The sequence below is a fragment of the Leuresthes tenuis genome, unplaced genomic scaffold, assembly GCF_036924035.1.
Source record: "Leuresthes tenuis unplaced genomic scaffold, fLeuTen1.0.hap1 SCAF_18, whole genome shotgun sequence".
Lineage (NCBI taxonomy): Eukaryota > Metazoa > Chordata > Actinopteri > Atheriniformes > Atherinopsidae > Leuresthes > Leuresthes tenuis.
Window position 1 is genome coordinate 16346444 of NW_027325372.1, and position 24396 is coordinate 16370839.

The 24396-nt window shown below is 42.1% G+C and overlaps 3 protein-coding genes across 3 annotated transcripts; 2 read left to right on the plus strand and 1 right to left on the minus strand.

Moving 5' to 3' along the window:
- The first annotated feature begins 2749 nt into the window (after window positions 1-2749).
- Window positions 2750-5165, plus strand: dlx6a (distal-less homeobox 6a). Its single transcript, XM_072370604.1, has 3 exons — window positions 2750-3409; window positions 4059-4252; window positions 4411-5165. Exons 1-3 carry the CDS (start codon window positions 3103-3105, stop codon window positions 4648-4650), a joined length of 741 nt encoding a protein of 246 aa, XP_072226705.1. The 5' UTR covers window positions 2750-3102; the 3' UTR covers window positions 4651-5165.
- A 3690-nt stretch (window positions 5166-8855) lies between these two features.
- Window positions 8856-10731, minus strand: dlx5a (distal-less homeobox 5a). Its single transcript, XM_072370879.1, has 3 exons — window positions 10196-10731; window positions 9636-9820; window positions 8856-9411 (listed from the first exon to the last, which is right to left on the minus strand). The coding sequence occupies exons 1-3, from the start codon at window positions 10551-10553 to the stop codon at window positions 9097-9099; spliced, it is 858 nt and encodes a 285-aa protein (XP_072226980.1). The 5' UTR covers window positions 10554-10731; the 3' UTR covers window positions 8856-9096.
- Window positions 10732-12711: 1980 nt separating this feature from the next.
- On the plus strand, window positions 12712-24141 carry ago2 (argonaute RISC catalytic component 2). The gene is made up of 20 exons (XM_072370704.1): window positions 12712-12948; window positions 14679-14726; window positions 15861-16041; window positions 16128-16248; window positions 16368-16549; window positions 16749-16885; window positions 16970-17104; window positions 17387-17474; window positions 17723-17870; window positions 17978-18097; window positions 18403-18525; window positions 18636-18769; window positions 19518-19702; window positions 20563-20722; window positions 20893-20983; window positions 21982-22176; window positions 22314-22448; window positions 22768-22869; window positions 22992-23191; window positions 23303-24141. Exons 1-20 carry the CDS (start codon window positions 12933-12935, stop codon window positions 23409-23411), a joined length of 2610 nt encoding a protein of 869 aa, XP_072226805.1. The 5' UTR covers window positions 12712-12932; the 3' UTR covers window positions 23412-24141.
- The last annotated feature ends 255 nt before the right edge of the window (window positions 24142-24396 follow it).

Here is a 24396-nt window from a genome sequence, read left to right on the forward strand (position 1 = left end):
CTTTTTTTTTTTAGAATCTTGTTTTTGTTTTGTTTTTACGCAGAAATCCATCACATTTAGTGTGCATTTAAATCGCCTTTTCCCGTTATAACGACGGCCAAGAAGCCAACATCCTATCGGCTACGTTAACCACAACATAACGTCGAGTAATGTTGTGCGAAATGTTCTAAGTTTTCACGGATCCCATTCCAAACAATGGATGTCAGGGAAATCCCAGGTCTGATACAGGTTGGATATTGGAGTGATTATAGAGAGTCATTCATCAGTGTTTATAAGACAGCTGGAAATAAAGACCACTTTTGTTAAGCCACCATGGCCATTGATTGTGCTGAAGGTCAATCATCTACTTGGGGGGAAAAGTGATTTCTAGATTTGCAGCTGAACGCTGTTCATTTCATGATTGGCATAGTGACAATCTGAAATCTAAAATAATTTCTCTCCAGGATGAGGCTATGAACTATTATAATGCAATATTATTAGGGAGTGTACAACAGGAGGCATGATACAGTGGGTGAAGCATGTGCCAAGAGCAAGAGTCTCATTTTTATAAATTTTCAAGCAAAAGGGTGCTTTTTTATATATATATATATATAACAGAAATACAGCTAACGAATTCTGTCCACTGATAGCATCTTATTTCTTATGAAGTTTCCAATCAGACACGGCTGTCAGCACGCATGCATAAGGCCACATCTTAGACATATCAGAAGCACAAGGTCGAGTATGTGGTGTTGTCTCTATTCAAGCAAATCCGTCCTTTCACCACTTCACTTCCCTTAATCTCAGTGTGCACAGAAAAGCCTCCCGACAAGCCCGCGGGACACCAGGGCTTTGACATTTACCCGCACTGTTATCCCGCAACATAATAATCCCGCGATGGCGCACGCAAGATGCAGCAAAAAAAAAAAAAAAAGAAAGAAAAAAAAAAAGCGAGGAATGAGGATGTCTCATATGATCAAGCCCCATAGGGGTTTCTTAAGCCCGCAGGGAAGCAACTAACATCACTGCAAAGCATGTCTGTCTTTGTGGCAGCACTCAAAGGCGATTAGAAAAGGTAAAGGATCTGGTTTCTCTTCTGCGTGTCCAAGTGGAACACGGGCAGGGGAATTGGCCACTATGTTAGATCACTGAGGGGTGACCGAGGTGTGCAGACTCCCACAAGGCCACCGTCGGCTTGAAATGCAGAATTATCAAAGGCAATAAAATCGTTCATCGGTATCAGAGAAGACAAAGGGGCATTCAAAGGAAGCTCTTACCTGCAGCCCTCCTCACAGCAAAGACTACTCCAGTTTGAAAAATAATCATCTAAAGTGATCTGCAGGAATAAAGCAAATCCGTCTGGGTGTCTTCTGCTCACTTCCTCGCTCCTGTGCTCTTCTCTGGGTCCGCTGCTGTAAAAATGATTATCCGGCTGGGTTGTGCACTTTTTAAATCCCACAAAGTAAATAACAACCATAGCTGACGATAATAGCAAGGTACCAAGTTCTTGTTTCAGAAAAGGAGAAAATTGAAACTAAACGCTGCATTTAGACAACCATTTTTGATAAGAGGATAATTGAGGCCACACTGGCGTATAATTAGGGGATAATTTATGCTATATCCACTTTTATTCCACCCTCCCAAAATAAATCCAGTCCATAATCATTACAGGCGAATTGTTCTTAATTTTATAGCTGCAATTTGAGTAAAGTGTGGCCGCTAATCAAATAGGTTTTCCTAGTAACTTGATTGCAACCATAATTATTTTCTTCGCTTTTTTTTCCCCTTTCTTTTTTTGGGTGAAATTCCTAAATGCAGCAAAAACAAAATATGCTGAAAGTTGTGAAAATAGAACTTGAATACCTAGCGCATTAGGGGAAGTGAGATTTTAGTCTTGTTTTGGAATCGAACATCGCAGCACTCAGATACAAAGTGTGTAATTTACATATACTGAGGACCCTATCAGGCCTCATATTACAAGAGGGATAAAAGACAGTGTCAGTTTATCTGGGTATCCACCCTTCCATCTGCAAAATAACCTATTGTACCTCAGGCATATTGTTATTTGATGTGTCACATGCGCTGCATTTTGTATTGTCTGAGGATCTTTAATCACATGGTCAGTAGCCCCATTTATAATATATGTTACTTTTTGGGTAAGGAGAGGGGAGGTGTAAAGAGGGGACCGCTCATTAGGAGACATCAAAGCAAAGACTGCAAAGCAAAAAAGGGGGGAAAAGGAAAAAGAGAAGAAAGTGTGTTTTGATCAGTAGTTGTTTGCTTAAAGAACTAAATTCAAAACTTTTAAGTAAGCCTGGAGCTTTTCCACCTGTTTCGTGGGTTATCATGAAGCACACAGAGCCACAAAATATCGAAATCATTCAAATATATACATAAATATAATATACCATAGCTGGGAGTATCATCGCAAGTTATTATAAAATTGACTACATTTTTTTCTATACAGTATTCTTAAATGGGGTGTCTGTATGGTGCTTTCCCATATATAATTAGTTCCTTGGGAAAGGGTGACTTTGGGCTTAATCAAAGTACGCACAGTGTTGCGCGTCGTAAGTAATTTGGAGCGTTTAAAAAAAAGAAAAGGCAGAATAAGAAAGAAAATCTACTCCTATGGAACCTCTAAATGAGCTGATTTTACGCGCGAAGCTTGTCTGTAGGAATTAGGCTTCTTTCCCACCACATATTGTTTCCCCCTGTAGTTGTGGTGGGAGCTGGTAAGGTGGGTTAACTCCAGCTCAAGTCTCCGTGAAGCGCAGAGCACTGATGACGTTGGGTTGGATGACCAATCGGGAGGCGCTGCCCTTTGGAGACAAACCATTTTACTTGTAGTGTCTGCATCAAGTCTGGAAGCAGAGGCTCAATTTTAACAGAATCCACCTTAAAATCTCTACCTTAACTTATGCCTACCTTCCGCCACTTTGAGTGAGAATATCACAGGACAAGGGGGGGTGAAATAAAGACGCCTGTGGAAAAAGCGGGTGTTAATAGGACAATATCTGCTCGCGGTGGAGAGGGAAGAGAGACAACAGCACAGCGAGAGAGAGAAAAACCGATTTGGTCTTGAGAGAGAGGGGGGTGAGTGCTCTCAAGGCAGAAAATTCGATGATGACCATGACTACGATGGCTGACGGTCTGGAGGCTCAGGACTCGTCCAAGTCTGCTTTCATGGAGTTTGGACAGCAGTCGCACTCACAGCAGAGCTCCCCATCGATGGCCGGCGGCCACTATCCGCTGCACTGTCTCCACTCCGGCTCACACGCTCACCACCAGCACGACAACACCCCGTACCCCGGGACCAACACCTACAACAGGTCGTTACCCTACCCTTACGTGAGCCACCCGCACCACAGCCCGTACCTACCATCTTATCACAACAACACGGGAGGACAGACAAGGTTAGACGGCGCAGGTAAGAGACCCCCTTTTCACCAGCCAAGTGGAAAATACGCCGCGTCCTGTGCGTCCCCGCCGCCTGACAGTACCATTAGCGCATACTTTCTTTTAGCCCGGATCAAACCTTTTCCTCCTGCCAGGGTTGATGTCATGCCCATGTCACCGCACGGCCGCAGCAAATTCGGGAATGATCTTTTGAAGCGCTGAAGAAAACGCGTAAATGGCACCGGATAAGTCCAGATCCAGCCTTCTTTGCCTGTTTTTCTTTTTTTTTCTTCTTTTTTTCGTCGTCCCGTTTAGCACTCCCCTCTACAAACCCTGTTTTAATGCCCGGGGTGTGAGCATCTCGACCGTTCAATCCTCACCAACTACTCGTGGAAATTAGTCAGCCCGCACGCCTTGAATGTTGTAATTAGCATTTAATTGACATGTCATTACCAGCAATATCCTAAATATGACAGCGTATGAGGACTGTGCTGCCACGGCGCGGAAAGGCAGTGAGAGATGTCAACGTTTATCAGCCGGGATATTTCATTTTTACTCACTTATCCCCAGTCTCCCAGATATCTCAGCAGTCTGACTTGACGTGTCGGTGTCACCCTGTGCAGAATGAGCGCGACCTGGCCGTGGCTTTTGATGAATAACATTGTTTGTTTTTGTTGCAGAGCAGCAGAAGACGACAGTGATCGAAAACGGGGAGATTCGTTTTAACGGGAAAGGCAAGAAAATTCGCAAACCGAGGACAATTTATTCCAGTTTGCAGCTTCAAGCACTGAATCACCGTTTCCAGCAAACACAGTACCTCGCTTTACCGGAGCGCGCCGAGCTGGCAGCCTCTCTGGGATTGACACAAACACAGGTATGTACAGAAATAAGCTCTGCTCTACGTCTTTACACGGCCCAGCGGAAATTAGGTTGATGGCATCACTCGCAGACTGTAATTCCTCGCATTCTTTTGCTCGTGTTTCTTTGTATTTGTTTGAAGCTCTAACATTAAAAACCCCTTCGTTCCACCAGGTAAAGATTTGGTTCCAGAATAAGAGGTCAAAGTTCAAGAAGCTGCTGAAACAAGGTGGCAACCCGCACGAGAGCGACCCCATCCCGGGCTCCATGTCCCTATCCCCTCGCTCCCCGACCATCCCTCCAATATGGGACGTCTCGGCCTCTTCCAAAGGAGTAAACATGCCGGCCAACAGCTACATGCCCGGGTACTCTCACTGGTATTCCTCCCCACATCAAGATTCGATGCAGAGATAGACTGGCGAGGCCGGTGGCTCAGCGAGCTGACTCGAGGCCTCCGGATCACCTACCAACGTAGCCTACATTTTGTGTCAGCGCAGAGACTGGATGCTGAGGAGGAGAAAGGAGCTCCTCTGCCTCTCTTCTCTCTGCTGAAGGATAAACCACAGCCAAGCCTCGGTGCGATGACACAAACAACGGGACTAACCATATTTCTAGCGTACATGGCTGTTCAGTGGGCTCGCATTTGTTATGCTTTCATTCATGTCAACGTCTGAACGTCAATATACCAAATATTATCAGTGACATTTTTAGCCCCGCTGGGGCAAAAAGACTGCTTCTACTCTTCATGCGCTGTGGCGCCCAGAACCTTTTTTGCCATGGTGGACTCCTGACTGCTTTTATTTTTTATTTTTTGGGTTTGTTTCTCCAACATGCAAGCAAATTGTCTGTCTGTAAATATGATCTGCGATTTTAGTTGTACATACACTTTTTATGTTTTGTCAGACTGAGTAAACCGTGACTCAAACAGACGCCTGCTGTCGCCTGATTTCCCATCCGTCAAAATAGCAAAAGAAAACAAAAAAAGCATTCATTTAAGGCCTTTCCATGCCTCATATTGGGCCAACATCTCATCAGCACAGGCCTATTTCCCGTCACCCTGTTGCTTACAAGCCAATAACAGACAACACGAGCGTAAGTCAATGATACAGTGCTCAGTGAAAAGCTCATTTCATCAAACATTTTTTAAATAAACCCAGTGGGTGATGAAGAACGCCAAAGTGTATAGATTTATCAAACGCATTCAACGCCAGAGGAAATTAACTTACCCTCCACCGCTGCTGTCTACATTCACCTCGAAAGACATTTGCTCCAGGTCCAGCTTATCTTGTCATTTCACCCGCAATTATTAGAAGTATTGACAAAATGTTTTCTCCTTTCTCTCCGTCCTAATGCAGGCGGTTAAATGCCAAGCTCCACGGGATCGATGCTGAACAAAGCAGCCAGCTGCAGCGGCGTTCAATATGAAGGAGATATTTGGGACAATTTGTGGGTTTTTATCCAAGTGAGGCTTTTTTTTTTCTCCCATTCTCATAAATGCAGGCATAATTAGGGTAATTTTTGATGTAGCCCGCTGATTACAGCGTTTTTACCGTCAAAGATAATTACCTGTAATTTTCTACCACTTTTAATACTAAAAGGCATCTTTATTTGGATTTGAGGTAGCACAGATGGAACAAAGGGGGAAATTATTCGGTTATTCATATACAAATTGCCGAGAAGAGTGAGCGCTCGGGATATTATCCGAAATTACAACGCTGAAAGGCGCTCATGCAGCTGTCAAGTCGCGGATGTCCCACTGGCTGCACATTCAGCCTTACCTGGGGCCCCCATCAGGCCAGGGGGGCTATCTGCTTGCTCCCGGGCCATGCTGGGGCTGCAGGGAGCCTGAAGCAGCAATCGAGTAAATATCAACAGAGCTCATAAAGACACTTTTTTTTTGGCACATTCAGACCCGAGAACCGACGCGTTTCATCGTGTTTTGCAAACGGATAAAGGCTTTGATGCGCAAAATTAAACGACCGATAGATAGATAGATAGATAGATAGATAGATAGATAGATAGATAGATAGATAGATAGATAGATAGATAGATAGATAGATAGATAGATAGATAGATAGATAGATAGATAGATAGATAGATAGATAGATAGATAGGAAAGATGAGGGTAAAGTGCAGCTGATGGGGGTGGGGTTGCAGGGAAGGATGTGCCACATCTTGTGCACCACCAGCATCTGACGAACTGCTTCTCACTTAAAAGCTCTAAGCACTGAGCGACATTTCACACAACATTGCAACATAACTTGTGTTCCTCAATACAAGCCACCCACAACCCCCAAATCCCCCTGCATCAAAAAGAGAATAACCGTTTCTTAAAAAAATCGATTTATATGAAAACCACGTTCTTTAAGTCCTCAGCTACCTGGTTATCCTGACAGCTTATTATTTACATCCAAGAGCGCTCTGCCTCCTCTAAGAACGGATCAGGTCAGAGGAAATATAAGACTCGTCCTTACCTTTGTCCGCTTCTCTAACACAAGACTAACCAAAAAGCGCCTGCACGGCTTTACTGCTGGTGGTTGAATAAGCAAATCCAGGTGGGAAAGTGTTTGCACACCCCGGTAAGCTCTTATATATTGCCTGCAAAATTAGCTGTTATTACTGTCACTGTTTAGTGATGGCGAGCTTGGAAAAAAAAAAAAGCCCTCTGCAATCAAGAACCAAGCGCATCTTTGCAAATTATAGGTAATTGTCAATGTCCAGATTATGATAATGGGGGCCCTAATCCTGGAGAATAATTATTGTGGAGTGTTACAGTTGAAGCTGTCCAGTAAAGCTAACTGTCATTATTTAGACTCGATTTGCAAAACGGGGGGAAAACTAGCTGAGTGGAAAATGTTCGCTTGGAAATAAACGGGGGCTCTCGATATAATAGCACCACTAGTGTGTGTGTGCGTGTGTGTGTGAGAGAGAGCGTGAGAGAGAGAGAGAGAGAGAGAGAGAGAGAGAGAATGTGTGTGTGTGTGTGTTTTTGAGAGAGAGAGAGGGGATAGTTGGAAACATACAGTAGCTGAAGTGTGATTGTGCACAATGGCGTGCACGCGCAAAAACGTCCCTGATCGCGTGCACGTCCCATGTACATTTCTGGAGTCACCTGTTCGCGTTGAGATGACCGCCGTTTACCCTGCAGCAGAAATGAGGCTCACAACAAAAGGCACGGCAGGGTTTGTTTTAGATTAGGATATGCATTGTCTTTCTGTGTGTGTGTGTGTGTGTGTGTGTGAAGTGTATTCAGGGTGCAATCAGGAAGAGGATTCAGTGTCAGGTGGAAATGGTAACATGCATGGGTCAGTGTGCAGGTCAGATGCATGTACTGTTGGGTGTGTGTAAGTGCTTGGGGTGGAGAAGGGGGATTTGTAATGCAACATGTTCGTTTGTAAACACTGTCTTATAAAGGCCAAATCTTTGCGCATGTACCCTAATAAATTGGGCTTCATTCTTAAACCATGCATTCTAAACTCCACAGCGCCTCACACAGTGTTTGTTTTAGCACATTTAACCTTATTTCATTATATTCCCTTTAAGTGGGAGCCCTGGTATTACTGCCTGCTAATAACACGGTGAAAACGTGTAGGATTTTCCCACGTTCTTTCTATCTTTTTGATTTTACCCGGAAGGTGGGCTGTGGCCGGCGGGAGTGGCAGAGCTCTGGAGCCGGTCTACCCCCACAGGAATGCGGATTGTCTCAGATCTCCGTGCCGCCCCTCTCGCCTCCTCTCTGCCATTCAAAGTGGCTAATTGTAGGGGACACAAAGCGAGGGAGACTGCAGAGTGTCTGCTGCAGGGAGCAGGCATTTTCCTTTAGAGGCGACCTGGAACCAACCGAAGGACTCAATCAGTCTCCATTAAAGCACAATATGAACATGAATAATAAGACGATGAGAATCCTCTGTGCAGATCAGAGACAACATATACAACAACAACAATAATGATGTAGGATTAGCCCAAAAAATAAAAATAAATCAGGAGTAATTTCAAAGTATTTGATACAATCTATAATAGGAGCATTAATAAACTGGATCTCACAAACAGTGTTTGTCTACAATAGATTTTACTGCAAGATTTTTCATAATGTGTTGCAGAAATCACTGAAACCCACGTCAAGAAAGACCCATATTCAATTAAAGTAGTTGCTGCGGTTGGTAGCTTAAAGTTTACTGTGGCACATAGTGTTTTCTGAAATGTATTCACAATACACGTCTCTTCAGCCAGAATTTGGTGTTTTATTTCTTAATGTTTTCCTGTCCAATTTAGTTTCAAATTCAGCGTAAACTGTCCTGATCCGAATGAGGGAGATTTCTCACAAAGCAGCAGATATTTCCATGGCAGCTATTCTTTTTTTTTTTTCAATCTGCTGCCAATTTACATAACCAACGCATGCTTGAATGAAAACGATAAGCAAACATAAAAACACAAATAACAGAGCAAATAGACGCGAATGAAAGCTGTTAAGGGCTCACATTAATGCAGCTGTGATTTGCAGCCTTGTGCGTGTCACCTGCGGGCGCGTCTGCATCAGTTTCATCTTGTCTCTGCGGTTATTTTCAGTGTAAATAACTGAGGTTTGAAGTGAACAGAGACACCAAAAGGGAGGCGGGAGGTTTCAAAGTTCCATTGTCCATTTAAACGTTTAATAGTCTTCCAAAAATGCAATAAATTACATGCACACATTTACACATTTTACACGTTTCCTCTATGACTGTCATCAAATACATTGCATATTCCTCTGAAATGTGAACACGAGTCCCATAGAAGAAGGGGTGGGGTGAATTAAATGAACAACAGGGTGTTTTTTCTCTTCTTTTTTTCTTTCTTTTTTCTTTTTTTTTTTCAATTATTGTTTTAATATAACGTCCCAGCTCCGAGAGCCAACGAGTGTTGTATCGAGTTAGGCGTCTGAAGGTGGGAAGCCATGGAGCTGCCGGCGGACGTGTACCACGATCCCGTGTTTTCCAAAAAGTTAGAGGCCGCCGTGTTGATGTTTTGTGGCTGTAGGCTGTGCGACCTGGATGGGCCCTGCGTGTCCCAGACGGCCGGGGACTGTGGGGAGTTGCAGGCCATGGGATCACTGGAGCTGGGGCTGTGCTCCGGTGGAAGCTCGCCGTTTTTCATGATCTTCTTCATTTTTGATCTCCTGTTCTGAAACCAAATTTTGACCTGGAAAAAAAGGAAGAAAAGAAGAAAAAAACGGACCGTTAATAATGCGAATTTCACCTCACTAAACAATAGACGCACACTGCGTAAACAAGCGTTCGCACAAAGAAAGGCCAGGGTGTTCATCGCTTTAATTATGAGGGATTTAAAGATTTTCCACGACATTTTTTTTTTTTGGTACACTCTTGGCATTTTTCTTCTTTTTTAAAAACAATTTAAAACCTCACCTGTGTTTGCGTGAGTCCCAGGGAGGCTGCCAGCTCGGCTCTCTCCGGCAGCGCCAGGTACTGCGTGTTCTGAAACCTCCTCTGCAGGGCGGCCAGTTGGAAGCTGGAGTAAATCGTTCGGGGTTTCCTCACTTTCTTCGGCTTTCCATTCACCATCCTCACCTCGGGCTCGCTTATCTCTTTTTCTGTTCAAATAACCAAAACAAGAATGAGGATGTGCGTCTGTCCGCCAAATTGAATTGCCTCAGAAAATAAGAATAATGTCTTTTCTTTTTGTGGGTTATAAAAGCATACGAGTAGGCGATTAGAAAAAAAATAACAGTAACGGCTACATAATAAAATCTATTTAAAGAGATTGTATTAATTAGTTTGGTGATCTACTTTCAGATAATCATACATTTTATTCAGTGGATTTTGGACCAAAATGCATAGTACTTAAAGTTATATGGGGACAAAAAAAGCAGAGCGATAACAAAATCTGACGGCATTTTGTTGGAAATTTCATTACTTGATTTAAATTCACTTTTACAACACTAAAGAAACAACGTTCATGTCCGTACCTTGTGGACTCGGCTGGGCTTGCACTCTGCTGTAAGTCCCAGCATATTGGTGGTAAGCGGGGGTAGTATACGAGCTGTAATCACTGTAGGATTTTGTTGAGTAATTTCCAGCAGATCCGTTTACACCCGAGTACTGGTACTGATAGGCGTTGAGGGGCTTCCCGTACGAGGTGGAGCTGGGCGAGCAGTAGCCGTGAGTGACTCCGCCGGCCGGACTGTAGTAGCCTGAATCTGTGGCTGAGGATTCGGGTAAAGTAGGAGATTCCTGAGACGGGTGGTGCATGGTGGAGAGTTGAAAGGAGCTCTGAAAATCGGCAGGTTTCACACTCGGGATCCTCCGATCGAAAACTCCAGTCATGCTTCGCGATGAGAATGGCGTGCGTTTGTTTGACTTAATTAACCAAAATAAAAAATAGAAAAAGGCAAAATCGAGATAGTGTGATCCCAAAGCGCTGTGAAGACTACACTCTCATTGTGTTGAGACGCTCACAGGCCGTCGGGCTCTGGTGAAGACTGCAGCCAGCCCCGCAGCAAAGACTTGGTTAAATCCTAAATCGCGCTCTTACGCACTGCAGGGAGGATCTGGTTCCATTGGCCAAGGCGCGCACAGACACAGCTACACCCAATTCACTCCGCCAGCTTTCTTATGAGGGGGAAATCACTCGGGCTATGTGGCTGCATTGTCGTGTTTTTATACTATCAATCAATGGGAGCAATTAATGTGTTGCCAATTTATCAGAAGGATGACAAAACCTCATAACCAAAAAGGCCCCTGCAGCAGGAATGAGTCCATTTGTCTTCACTTTTCTTTATTTAAGCACATTCGAACAAACTCGGCGGTATTAAGTTAATTTATTCTGGCCCACTTGTAAGCATTGAGTCAAATGTTTTAGTTATCTCGCGCTGAAAATGAATTATGCAGCTTCAGTTTATGATTTTACTTGGTTTTTCTTTCTTATTTTCATTAAAACCTTTTGACCGATTCGACATACTGTAAAAGCACATCGTGTATCCACTACATTGTCAGCTAGATGTAATATATTCGTGCTTGTTTAGCTACGTTGTGATCATTGAAGATTATATTTACACTATGATAAGTTTAAGACCGCTGCAGAGCACTCACGAACCACGTTTGGTCAAACACTATACATTCAGTGGTGAACAGCGCCGACTTGTGGGGAGGTGCTGCACACAACGATTTGTAGTTCAAAAAAATATTTTTCTTAAAATCATAAAGTAACATGTCTTTAAGGTGGATTGATTGTATTTCAATTTAAACAAATAAGGTGCGACTGAAATGCAAATGAGAGAATGTTAAATGCTGAAGCACATAAACAAACCAAAAAAATAAGTTTGATAGAAACTACCACGACTGGAAATATTTTGGCATTAGATTGTAACCTACATCACATACCCCACAATACATTTGGGACACAAAAGCGTCGATCCGGTAAAATATTCATATTGTATCTGCAAAAATTGTAATTTCAATGTCCATCATGCACACCTCCATGTTTATTATCTAAAATATCTAAAACAACTAAAAATGAATACCCTATAAGCGTTGACATGTCCGCTTAAATCTATGGCTTGTGGTATTTCTAATGATCTGCTTATTATCCAGTCTGATCCAACTCTTATATGCGTACTTCAACTAATACCCCATTCCCCTAAAACGGGTCTATCTATTAATATCAGTGTTTTTTCTGCTGATTGAAGAAAACACTGAATACAACTTCAATTACTGGCCACGCTAAACCGTTTTAGGCCATATTGACAAGTGAAATAGGTGTAAACAAGAAATCCCATTGGCAGCTTATCCGATTTAGTACCCCGGAAATGCTTCCCCAACGAGGCCATGAACCATTTCCTGTGTTGTTTTAAGCTCGGTTTATATACTTTTAAGCCACTCAAATACTACGATGCGCGTGATATAACGTCTGTATGTGTTACTTTTATTCAAGAAAACGATCTATGTGAAAGTTATTCACTTTGAATTTAGATCGACTCTGAGAGAGCGCAGTTTACTGACATCATTGCAGAGGTCCGCGAGCAAGATAACTCCCCCCGGCCCGCCATCACAGCGACAGTAATATAAGTTGGTACATAGTGGGGAACATGGGTGTTTCAAGCATTTGTACTTGTTTCAAATTAAAGTTAGAATATCTATCGACAAATTCATAAAATGAATGTGTGACAATGGGTAACCGATTTAGACAAACAACATGTTTGGAAGATGTTGTATTTTTTCCTACCTCATAAGTGGATTATATTACTAGCTGTTCCGGACATTACTTCAAAACAACATTCCTTACTGCACTGGTGGGGTGTACTTGTTTTTTTTTTTTTATTGTATAGAGGCATTTATAAAAAATAAAAAAATAAAAATTAAAAAGAGGGGGAACGTTTAGGTGAAACTCTTCGTGGCTAACTAAAGGGAAGTAGCCAAAGGCGGAAGTGGATGGGAGGGATACATTTTGAACCGCACGGGTATTTTCTGTGCTATCTTTTCTCTCGGCTCCTGTTTTGTGTGGTGGGGGGATGGGGTCGTGCCGAGGATGAGCGAGTCCAAATATTTACCACTTGGCTAACTAAATATATATTTACTGAGCTGTCTTTCATCCCGTGCTGTTGGACACATTAAAAATCGTCGGATACGTATGAGTTTAGGTGGAGTTTGGCCTTCGTAAAGTGGAGTATCTGTACGTCCACATCACACGCTTAAAAAGTCGACAAAATGTATTCTACTGGAGGTAAGTACCGCGGCTAACATTAGCATCAGCTAAGTGATGTAGCTAGCAGTATTTAAAACACTATCGCAGGTTTTGCGTTTCTTTGCTACAATTCAACGAGTCGTCGCTAAAACTCGCTTGGCTGAAGCACACTGTTTAATTCAAGTGGTGTTTGTGGACCTTCACAAATCCTTTAGGCGAAGAACATTTCGTCCCAGTCTTAAGTGGAGGCTCTCGTAACAGAGGGAAGCTTAGCTAACATGCAGCAACAACAAGCCGCCGTTAGCCAAGTTAGCTTAAACGGCACCTCGTTTTCCCAACTTGTGTCCGTTTAACCACCCTCTGTAATTGGATATGGTAGGGACATACCTTTTCTCAACCAAACATTTAATTGTAAACTTATAATTATTATTTTAGTGCCTTGCCACTTAAACACTTAACCTTTAGTTATCACGATATGCCTCGGCCGGCAATGCTGCCTAACCTCAGCAGTTCTTGATTTTGAAACACAACTTGAATTTTTACTTGTGATAGTTTTGCCTTCGATATCATTTCTCAGATACTATCATATCACATTGTTATCGCAGAGTAGAATCTATGTAAATAAGAGCAACTTATTGACCCCATAAAAAAGGTCACAATGTAAACACAATCAGAAATGTTTGTTGATCATTACAGCCCTACATTTAACTGATAGTCGATCAAAGGCAACATATTTTATGTGTCACACTGAGAGAGTTTACTGTTTTGGAAAGCATGATCATTTTGAATTTGATGCCGGCAACACTTTTTTTTTTTAATGCTGGGTTAAGGGGAACAAAAGATATTCACCTCGTGGAATATCGCACAGCTAAAGTTGATAAATAGCAGGTTAGCAGCGTCAGTGTGTGCAAAATCTTTAGTTTCACCACTGACATGAAGTAGCTCAATTTCGCTTTCAATTTGAATTAGCAAACTGCTGTTGCTATTAAGTCAGGAAGGCAGTACTGAATGGTCTTCATCTATGGAGCCTCAAGCAGAACATCTTAAATCCTAAATCAAGCATCAAAGGGCAACATTTTTCTGTCCAGGCGGTAAAAGTCGGTCTCTTTGGTTCCCAACTGCTTACTGAGTGTTTTTTTGGGGAAAAAGAAAAGTATGTGATGTAACACAACAGTAAACCTCCTCCTGTTTTCTGTGTTGTTGCCATACATTCCCCAAAAGGAAATATTTAAGAAAGGAAAAAAATAAAACATGAACAAGCTTAATTTTTTTTTAAAAAGCTGTGGTTTTTCATTGTTTGACTTTTTAGTCTGGGGTGATGGGGTTTAGGGAGCAAAACAAACTGCAGTGACAGAATATTGGGTTTTTAATTGCAATCATTGTTTGTTTTCTTTGTTATAGAATGCCTCGTTTTGTCCATTCTAAAGCTGAATTATGAGTTAAAGTGTTGTGGTATTGGGCTATTTCCAGGAGAATGGGTGGCTTCATCTGCTTTAGATTGCCAGCTTGCTCGACACCTTCTGTGTGCGCATTGATAAGAGCCAATGATTGTAGACCACGATGCCATGGACATGATAACAGAGCAAGACCTGCTGAAATGACTTGAACGCTCATAATTGAATTACATTCAATTACAATTACATACATTACGCAATTGCAGTTGTTTACTTTTAAAATTGTAAATGTGTTGAATGTGCATCTTCACCATTCTTCTTGTGGATTTTTAATTTTCTTTTACACCTGTAACATGTCATCTTTGCCCCCTGTAGCCACCGAGATGGTCGAGGCACCCCGTTCCTCTGGGTCCGCGAGCTCTGGTAAGCTTTTCCCATAATTGGGTTTTTGAGCCTCAAACTGGTCCCAGTTGTGGCAACATAATGGTTATTACATCCTTCAAGCATTTTCATAAGACTGGTCACAAGCATTTGGTGCGCAGTAGCTGAAAAGGATATTGTCTGGCTGTATTGCTTTTACTGTGTGATCCTCATTTTGTGCTCTAAGTGCACAGTTCATGTATAGAAAATGAGCAAAATGTTGTTTTTAAAGCTCATTTACGATGCTGTGCTGCCATAGAGACTGATCTGTTTCACTGACAGACCTCAGTGCTAGTTTAACTTTGACTGTTGATTCGGCTGATTGAAACACTGACTGTGCCAGAAGTGTGGGACACTTCAAAAATACCCAAACAAGGGCAGCAGACGTTCACCGGTGTCCCTGACATTCCCAACAACCAACCACTGGCTTGGTGTGCAGGGGCCTTTATGGGTGTTCGTCTGTTTGAATGAGCAGAGCTGGGGCACAAAGATAAGCATATGAAGGAATTAGAAAGTGTGCTCAGACAGAACGAATGTGTGAAGTTATAGATCTGGCACTGCTCGGAGTAGCAAGTCTGCTATGATTAAAAGAAAAAAGTAGTACATCATCTAAAGAATAGACTCATGACACCATCTTTCAGGGTTCGGGAAGTGGAAGGTTCTGATTTGTAGCTGAGAAGGCACAAAAACTCTTACACTACTTATTGGTAGCTTTCAATCTTTGAGTTGTTTTTTTTTGCATTGCTGAAGGTAACCAACTCACAAGCATACTTTTGATACAGAGTAAACTGTATAATTCGCAACATATATTCAACTGATCAAATGAGTCAGTCAACTGGAACTCCAAAACATAAAAAAAACAACAAAAAAAACCTTGATACGTTTTAATTGTAAAGAGGAATATGTCCAACAGCTGCTTCAGAATAATGCTACCTAAAAGCTTCAGTGCCCATCAGTGGTTGTTCAGGTTCAAGATTTGGTCTGTTGTAGGAGGTCTGATTATTTTCAACTGAAAACAGTTGAGTTCTGCATCTAAACATATAATTTGATCTAGTTTAGGCCTTGTTTGATTTCTTTTCCTTGCCAATCTAACTGTGAATTTTGTTGCCTCCCTTTTATTCGACCCATGTCCTTCAGACCCCCCATCTCCCCCCGTGCCAGAATATGTGTTCAAGCCACCATCACGACCCGACTTTGGCACCATGGGCAGGACAATCAAGCTCCAGGCCAACTTCTTTGAGATGGAAATCCCCAAATTGGAGGTCTATCATTATGACATCGACATCAAGCCTGAGAAATGCCCCAGGAGGGTCAATCGGTATGTCCCCAGGTGTATGTTTTGTCAGCATGTAAGTGATTGAAATATCCTAGAGATTGTGGTGATTAATTTAATTTTGTTCACAGTGAAATTGTGGAGCATATGGTCCAGCACTTTAAAACTCAGATCTTTGGTGATCGAAAGCCAGTGTATGATGGAAGAAAGAACCTCTACACTGCCATGCCTTTGCCTATAGGTAGAGACAAGGTATGTCTTTTACAGTGTGTGACCTGCATGATTTAAAACCTCCACCTGTTGAAAATTTCTTTTAAAATGACAGAGCATTACATCTGCTATTTTCTTTTTCGTGCCCATCTACCACACAGGTGGAGCTTGAGGTTACAATTCCAGGTGAAGGCAAAGACCGCAGCTTCAAAGTATCCATCAAATGGGTGTCCTGCGTTAGCCTGCAATCTCTGCACGAGGCGCTAGCAGGGCGGCTACCCAGTGTTCCCTTTGAGACTATCCAAGCATTGGATGTGGTCATGAGGCATTTGCCTTCTATGAGGTATGTCTTTGGTTGTTGTTGTTGTTTGAATTGCCATCAACGTACAGTCAGGAGCAAACCTACAATATGAAGTCTGGTCTTGTTAAATGAGTTGTATTTGAATAAACAGAGTCTACATTTATTGATTGGTTGCTTGTTGTAGCTTCCGTCTCTTAAAGCATGTTAATCCTATTTCACCACTGAGCGTTATCTGTTACAGGTATACCCCAGTTGGACGCTCTTTCTTTACTCCTTCAGAGGGGGGCTCAAACCCGCTCGGTGGTGGCAGAGAGGTGTGGTTTGGTTTCCACCAGTCCGTCAGGCCTTCACTTTGGAAAATGATGCTGAACATCGATGGTATAATCTATGTGTTGCTTTGGAATGGTATAGAATAAGGTTGTTTCTATATATCTTACCACTTTGTGACTGTTTTGTTTGCAGTTTCGGCCACTGCTTTCTACAAAGCTCAGCCTGTAATAGAGTTCATGTGTGAGGTTTTGGATTTCAAAAGCATTGAAGAACAACAGAAGCCTTTAACAGACTCTCAGCGAGTGAAATTTACTAAAGAAATCAAAGGTAAGCAAAGCTTAGGACATGTCTCATTTGTCAGGGGGTAGATAAAACTATTTTTTCTCTCTGTGATTTTTGAAGGATTGTGATTATGACCTAATAATTAATCAATTTCAAGAAAATAGTTAAGATTCCTCTAATGTAATTATGAAATAAATGTATTTATAGTTCAACAATTTAGATCTAACATTTCCAGTTTCACACATTTCTGTTTTACTTTAAAAAAAGAAAAAATTTGTTACCATTATTTTTGACCACTATTATTCTTTTTGTGATTCCTCCATTTAGGCCTGAAGGTGGAGATTACTCACTGTGGGCAGATGAAACGGAAGTACAGAGTTTGCAATGTGACCAGAAGACCAGCCAGCCACCAAACGTTAGAATCCCTCTTTACTTTCTCTTTAATCTCATCATTTAAATGCCGGCTGCTCAGTCTGTGAACATGCAGTTTAAGATGAGCATCGAGAAACATATTACATTAAACGTGAGGCACAGTGTGTACCGGGGAGGTTGAGATCATTATTATTGATTCTTCAAAAGCATGACATTTTGGTCCAAATGACTTTTGGAACTGTGGTGGTAGCTGTGCCACTGACACACTGTTTCTTTTCTTTATCCCACTAGGTTCCCCTTGCAGCAGGAGAATGGCCAAACTATTGAATGCACAGTAGCACAGTACTTCAAGGACAAGTACAAGCTCATCCTGCGATACCCCCACCTCCCATGTTTACAGGTGGGACAGGAGCAAAAGCACACCTACCTCCCTCTAGAGGTAAGCATCGCCTACATTTTGCACTTACAGGGTTTATTTATGAGAAATGTCCTCAGTTACTATGGATTATCTTCAAAACCTGCTTAATTTTTACATTACCTCTCCAGGTGTGTAACATAGTGGCAGGACAGCGCTGCATAAAAAAGCTGACTGACAATCAGACCTCCACTATGATCCGTGCCACCGCCCGATCAGCACCAGACCGTCAGGATGAGATTAGTAAACTGGTAAGTGGCAGTGTGCTTTGAAAGCACCAAAATCACAACCTGTCCCAGCTTTCAAAACATTGATATCGACAAGTTTTGTACAATGACAGAACTGTAACACGAGACAGAAAACGCAATGTTTTGATTTTTGTCAAGAGCTACAGGCCAGAATTAGTCCGTAATTTTAGTCCTTAGGCCTTTATGAGACCATGCCGATGATTATTAAACAGCTAGCAGGTCCAATCAGGATTTTTGGACACATAGGCAAAAGAAAAGACAACATCTTAATCAATTGCTGGTTCTTTTTCTTTTTTCCCCCCATCCAGATGAGAAGTGCCAACTTCAACACTGACCCTTATGTTCGTGAGTTCGGAGTGATGGTAAGGGACGAAATGACAGAAGTAAATGGCCGCGTCCTCCAAGCACCTTCAATCCTTTACGGCGGCAGGGTATGTCGAGAAGTAGCTCAAGTGTGTAAACGAGTGTCTGAACATGCACTGTGCTGCTATTTCTGTGTGATGACAAGAACTAATATGCTTGATGCTCATATGACTTGCAGAACAAAGCAATAGCCACACCAATCCAGGGAGTTTGGGACATGAGGAACAAGCAGTTCCACACCGGCATTGAGATCAAAGTGTGGGCCATAGCTTGTTTTGCCCCACAGAGACAGTGCACTGAACTCCTGCTCAAGTAAGTGAGATTCCTATAAAGTGTCTTGTGGGCAGAGTTGTCACTGAATAGAAGCTGGGCAATATGGACCGATTTTCATGTCATAGCCATTTGATTAACATGTAGTTGATTAAGGCTGCCTCCTCTGGCTTAACGGAGCAGACAAAGAGGTGTCAATGCAAGTTCTGGCACATGTGGAGTTGTTCGTATATAGATGATTAGACTTTCAATGTGTCATTTCAGATTTGCACACAAGTGCATCTGAGCAGGGCAGCAGCTGTTATTTTGTGCTTCTGGGTTATCCCATTTAGGGAAGTCTTTCACTGTGCTGTCGGGATGTAACAGGCCGTGTGTACTATATACAGCTGTTCATTTATTCAGAGTGCATAAGCAAGGCTTTGTCTAGTTCATTCAAGTCTGTAACTGGATGGTTGAGAGTCTGTATGTTATGAGCTTTCTCATGTTACATGCCAAGTGTATTACATGTAAGACCGGCTGTCTTCGTTTATCCAAGTTCTGCTGCACTAAGCGGAATTTCCTTGTGGTCCAAACAAATTGTAACAATCATTGAAGAGTTTAAAAACTGGAGAGAAGTCACAATATTGTACAATTGGGTGTTTGCTTCAAGTACGAATTTTCCCACCTGCTTTTGATTTTGCTCTGATTGTCGTGCATTAGATCAATGCATTTTTTTCAGAGCTTATTTTTCAGTTGTTTTACAACCTAAACTGCTTAACCTTTTTAAATAACCACATTTTTCATTTGTCAGAGCTTTCACAGATCAATTGAGGAAGATCTCACGTGATGCAGGAATGCCTATCCAAGGTCAACCTTGCTTCTGTAAATACGCACAGGGGGCAGACAGTGTTGAGCCAATGTTCAGGCACCTCAAGTACACCTACCAGGGCCTCCAGCTGGTGGTGGTCATCCTCCCTGGGAAGACGCCAGTTTATGGTGAGGGATCAACACACACATTCTGATCTTGTGTTGTTAAGTTAGGAATCAGAATTAAGTTTATTGCCAAGTAGATTTGCACTTACAATAATTCAGTCTGAATTCAGAATTCAGTTCTCAGAATTCAGTCTTATCATCATTTCATCATTTTGATGAATGTTTTTCTGGAGTTTAGGATTACTTTTATCACAAGCTGTCGTGTGATTTTTGGAGATAAGTCCAGTTTCTTCTGTGGGGAAAAATCAGCTCACATTTCTAATCAGTTCCTGTTTTCAAGTTGTTGGCTTTGTTGTACTATTCCCACCTTGAATGTGCTGTCAGTTTAAGAAGTTATGTGCGGTCACTTCACTAAAGCCATTTTTACAGTGATGTCTCAGTTATCCCTGTTGTTCTTCTTCAAAACCTACTAACCTTAGAGTAAATATCAGCAATACATGGCAAAACAACCAGTCACACTGCACCGGGAGCACAGTTAATCTAACCTGGCATCAGCTTTGTTCTTTCATTATCTTTACCAAGACTTTAGACCTCCACATTTATGCTTTTAATTACTATGGATTAAATAGGAATAGAAAATAATAGAACTGTGTTCTCACTGTTGTTATCCACATCTGCTATTTGATTTTATTCCCAATTATATCCTCACACCTAACAAAATAATAGGATTTCCTCCAGTATAGAAAATGTATTTACAACAGTTTGTCAGTGGCAGCGTATTGGATATAAGATGATAAATCTCCTAAAATGGCTGTAAATAGTTAGTGAATCTGAGCGGAGTAATGGGATACACCAGAGCAAGTATCAGTTTGACATCTGATTAAGTTCAATGAACTGATCTCTGCTTGCTCTGTGTTTTATAGCTGAGGTGAAACGTGTTGGGGACACAGTACTTGGTATGGCCACACAGTGTGTGCAGGTGAAGAATGTACAGAAGACAACTCCTCAGACTCTCTCCAACCTCTGTCTGAAGATAAATGTCAAGCTAGGTGGGGTCAACAACATCCTCCTCCCGCAGGGCAGGTTGGTGGAAAATACTGAAAAGCTCACTATCGTGACAATTACATTCAAGACGTGCATGTTTAAGATATGGTTAACACATTTGAAATCTGTATTTGTGGTTTTTAAGTCCGAAAAGAAATGTCTTTGTGTGTTGAGTTTTCTGCACATCTGCTTTGTGCATTCCTGTCCAGGCCCATGGTGTTCCAGCAACCGGTGATCTTCCTTGGTTCAGATGTGACTCATCCACCTGCAGGAGATGGAAAGAAACCTTCCATTGCTGCTGTAAGTAGCATCGCACCACAACACAAGGATCAAAGTGTTAATTATCATTAAATAATTATCAATCAAATCAATAATTATCAATCATTAAAATGAATGATTATTGATCGTATTTTGATCGTGATCACGATTTTGGTGGCCACAATTAAATTAACCTGATCAAGCTGCCTAAATAACAAGCGCACAGTGTAAGGCAGCCTGCAGCAGCAGCTAGTTACAGTCTATGAGTAAGGCTGATGAGAGCAAGTCGGGTCTGAAGCCGAGAAGAATACAGAAGCATCTGGGGATCGCGAGGAGCTTGTGCCTCGAAACAGGGAGACATTCATTGTCTGGACTTGTTTCGGATTCAGGGCAAGTGCCGTTAAACAAGAACAAGTTATTTGCAAAGAGCGTAACAAAGTAGTGTCTGACCCGCAGAGTAACACCACTAATTTGTTCTACCATCTGAAAAAAACATCACAAACCTAAATTAGAGGAATGCATGAAGGCCAAAGCTAATGTTAATTCACAAAATCCCCGTCCGTGTTCAGCGCCAACCCAGACATCCATCTACCTCCCAAAGACACGCAGAAATAACAGACGCGATTGGGTTTTTGTTTTCATTTTGCATTATTTATAATTTATTCTAATTTAAAGTTTAATTTTCACTAAAAATGGTTGGCACATTGTTTGTTCATAAATGGTGCAATAAGAATACATGTTTTTCCAGACATGAGGAATAATCGTGATTATGATTTTGGTCATTATCGTGCAGCCCTACTCCAAAAGTGGATTCACTGTTGTTTTGTTTACGGTGGAGAGCTGTTCAACCATTTTCACTTGCCTTAAAGACTTTTTTTAGTGGCGTAAGCTTCTTCAGCTTTGCTACAACTTTAGTTCCCCTTCCTACTCATTCTATTTGAGTACAGGAGCCTAAAAGCGATTTAAACTGTTTAATTTCTCCCATTGCTTTTCTGGGCTCTACCTGTATATATTTGATGTGTTCTGCAATTCCACTTTAGGTGGTTGGTAGCATGGATGCCCATCCCAGTCGATACTGTGCCACAGTGCGGGTTCAGCAGCACCGTCAGGACATCATCCAGGACCTGGCTAACATGGTGAGGGAGCTGCTTATCCAGTTCTACAAATCCACCCGCTTCAAGCCCACCAGAATCATCTACTACCGAGATGGCATCTCCGAGGGCCAATTCAGCCAGGTGATATGCAAATCAGGGCAGATACAGACTAAGCTAATTTTATGAGAAGAGAACTGACGTTTGCATCTGCAAGAGTTTCCAGCTTTGTGTTGTTTCACCTGTTAATCTTTAAGCTCTTGTGACTTTTTTCCATGCAGGTTCTTCAGCACGAGCTGCTGGCCATCCGCGAGGCCTGCATCAAATTAGAGAAGGATTACCAACCTGGTATTACCTTTGTGGTTGTACAGAAGAGACACCACACAAGATTGTTCTGCATGGACAGAAACGAGAGGGTCAGTGTGATGTCGTCGTAATGAGAGGAGTTTTGTCAGGTTTTAAGTAGTTTGATTAAAGACCCAAATCATGTGGTTTTAATGAGAAAGAGATGTTTTATGTTCATCAAAGCTGTAGTCATGTACAGATGTAAGTTTGGGAAGTAATCAGGTGGCCCCAGCTTTCCCCTCTACTTGATCATTCCCATCTTTGGGAACTGTTTGTCTTTTCAGTAGAAGTGATGTAATTTTGTTCATACTCAAAGTATTTAGCCTTTTCTGCTTTAATGGTCTCAGCTAATTGCAGCTTATCGTTTTGATGTGGATTTTTTTTTTACAGGTTGGGAAGAGTGGCAACATTCCTGCAGGGACCACAGTGGACACCAAAATCACTCACCCCTCAGAGTTCGACTTCTACCTTTGCAGTCATGCTGGCATTCAGGTAAGAGCAGAATGATCAGCTGTAGTTGAACTATCAGCTAAAGGCTTCCCATGCATCTACACTGTGTATATGACATAGGCAGCAAATTGTCTCACATGCCACACCTGTCGTCTTCTTTGCAGGGAACCAGCAGGCCGTCTCACTACCATGTGCTCTGGGATGACAACCACTTCTCATCAGATGAACTGCAGGTCCTCACCTACCAGCTCTGTCATACCTATGTGCGCTGCACTCGGTCTGTTTCCATCCCAGCTCCTGCCTACTACGCCCATTTAGTGGCTTTCCGGGCTCGCTATCACTTGGTGGACAAAGAGCACGACAGGTAAAGACGGCCATTTGTCTCTGCTCAACAGGTCTGTCCACCTAAGATCACAATTAACCGAGCCTTCTATTCATTACAACTCTGCGCCTGTTTTCAATTACTTCTTTTCAGTGCTGAGGGCAGTCATACATCAGGCCAGAGTAACGGGCGTGACCAACAAGCCTTGGCCAAGGCTGTTCAAATCCACCAAGACACTCTACGCACCATGTACTTCGCCTGAGAGCAAAACAGGCCCAGGTTGGCGTGGGTGAGACCCCACTGATGGAACATGCTACCCTTCGTTGTCTCGCTGTCAGCTGTAGATAGTATCACAGTGGTTTCACATTGTGATCTTCCTACATAACAAATCTGTCAGTTACCCATAACTCTACAATTGTACTTAAGCCCTTAAACCTACCAAAATGATACCAGCTATTACACTGTAAGATGCAAGAAGATGCACATAGCTGGAAGAGGTTTTATTTACACGTCCTGTACTAGTGTATATGAATTTTTTTTATGGAAATATGTTCATAGTTATGAAAGGAAATGGCAAGGTTTTTATGGTGCAAAAAGAAATCTACCGTTTCTAAACTAGTGGGCAATAATAACATACAGTGGGGGTGACACGCGCCATTCTCTTCCCGTTTTAGTTTGCTGGGGCCTCGGTGCTTAAAGGAAGAAAGTGTAATTATGAGGGTTTCCATTTACTGTTTATGTCCCGAATGATTTCATCCTCTGACAAACATTATTTACCAGCCAATCCAAGCAAAGTGCACTGACCATGATGGGTACTTCAATCAGGACAAAAGTACTTAATATATTTAGGGTTGTTTTAATTTTTTGTTCATTCTTTCCACATAGGGCACTATGTGATGAAAAGTGCCATGTGAGACCATCTTTCTTTTGTCACATCTGTTCAAATCGATCTATTAGTCGGCCCGCGTCTGCTGGGCTTTTTTTTTTTTTTTTTTTTTAAACAGTATTTGTCCTCGATTGACACAATGAACATTTCATGCCAAATCTGGTGACAACTTCATCAGATTGATTTCTTGAACCAACACATAGTTAATTCCCAGATGAAAGCATTTAACGTCTAGAGACGGGAAGAACAGCCATCCACCGTTGTCCCGCTCTTTAGTCCGATAGAGTCGCATCAGTACTTCTCATACCAAGAAATCGTATACTGGGACTGGTACCCTACAAGGACACCTTTCTAATGTATT

Coding starts and splice junctions, on each gene's coding strand:
- ago2 (XM_072370704.1), top strand. Junction 14,727..15,860: donor CTCTGGGTCCGCGAGCTCTG/GTAAGCTTTTCC, acceptor CATGTCCTTCAG/ACCCCCCATCTCCCCCCGTG. Junction 17,871..17,977: donor ACACCTACCTCCCTCTAGAG/GTAAGCATCGCC, acceptor TTACCTCTCCAG/GTGTGTAACATAGTGGCAGG.
- dlx5a (XM_072370879.1), bottom strand. CDS start 10,553: ATGACTGGAGTTTTCGATCGGAGGATCCCGAGTGTGAAACCTGCCGAT. Junction 9,821..10,195: donor AGCCCAGCCGAGTCCACAAG/GTACGGACATGA, acceptor TTATTTGAACAG/AAAAAGAGATAAGCGAGCCC. Junction 9,412..9,635: donor TGGGACTCACGCAAACACAG/GTGAGGTTTTAA, acceptor CTTTTTTTCCAG/GTCAAAATTTGGTTTCAGAA.
- dlx6a (XM_072370604.1), top strand. CDS start 3,103: ATGATGACCATGACTACGATGGCTGACGGTCTGGAGGCTCAGGACTCG. Junction 3,410..4,058: donor GACAAGGTTAGACGGCGCAG/GTAAGAGACCCC, acceptor TTTTTGTTGCAG/AGCAGCAGAAGACGACAGTG. Junction 4,253..4,410: donor TGGGATTGACACAAACACAG/GTATGTACAGAA, acceptor TCGTTCCACCAG/GTAAAGATTTGGTTCCAGAA.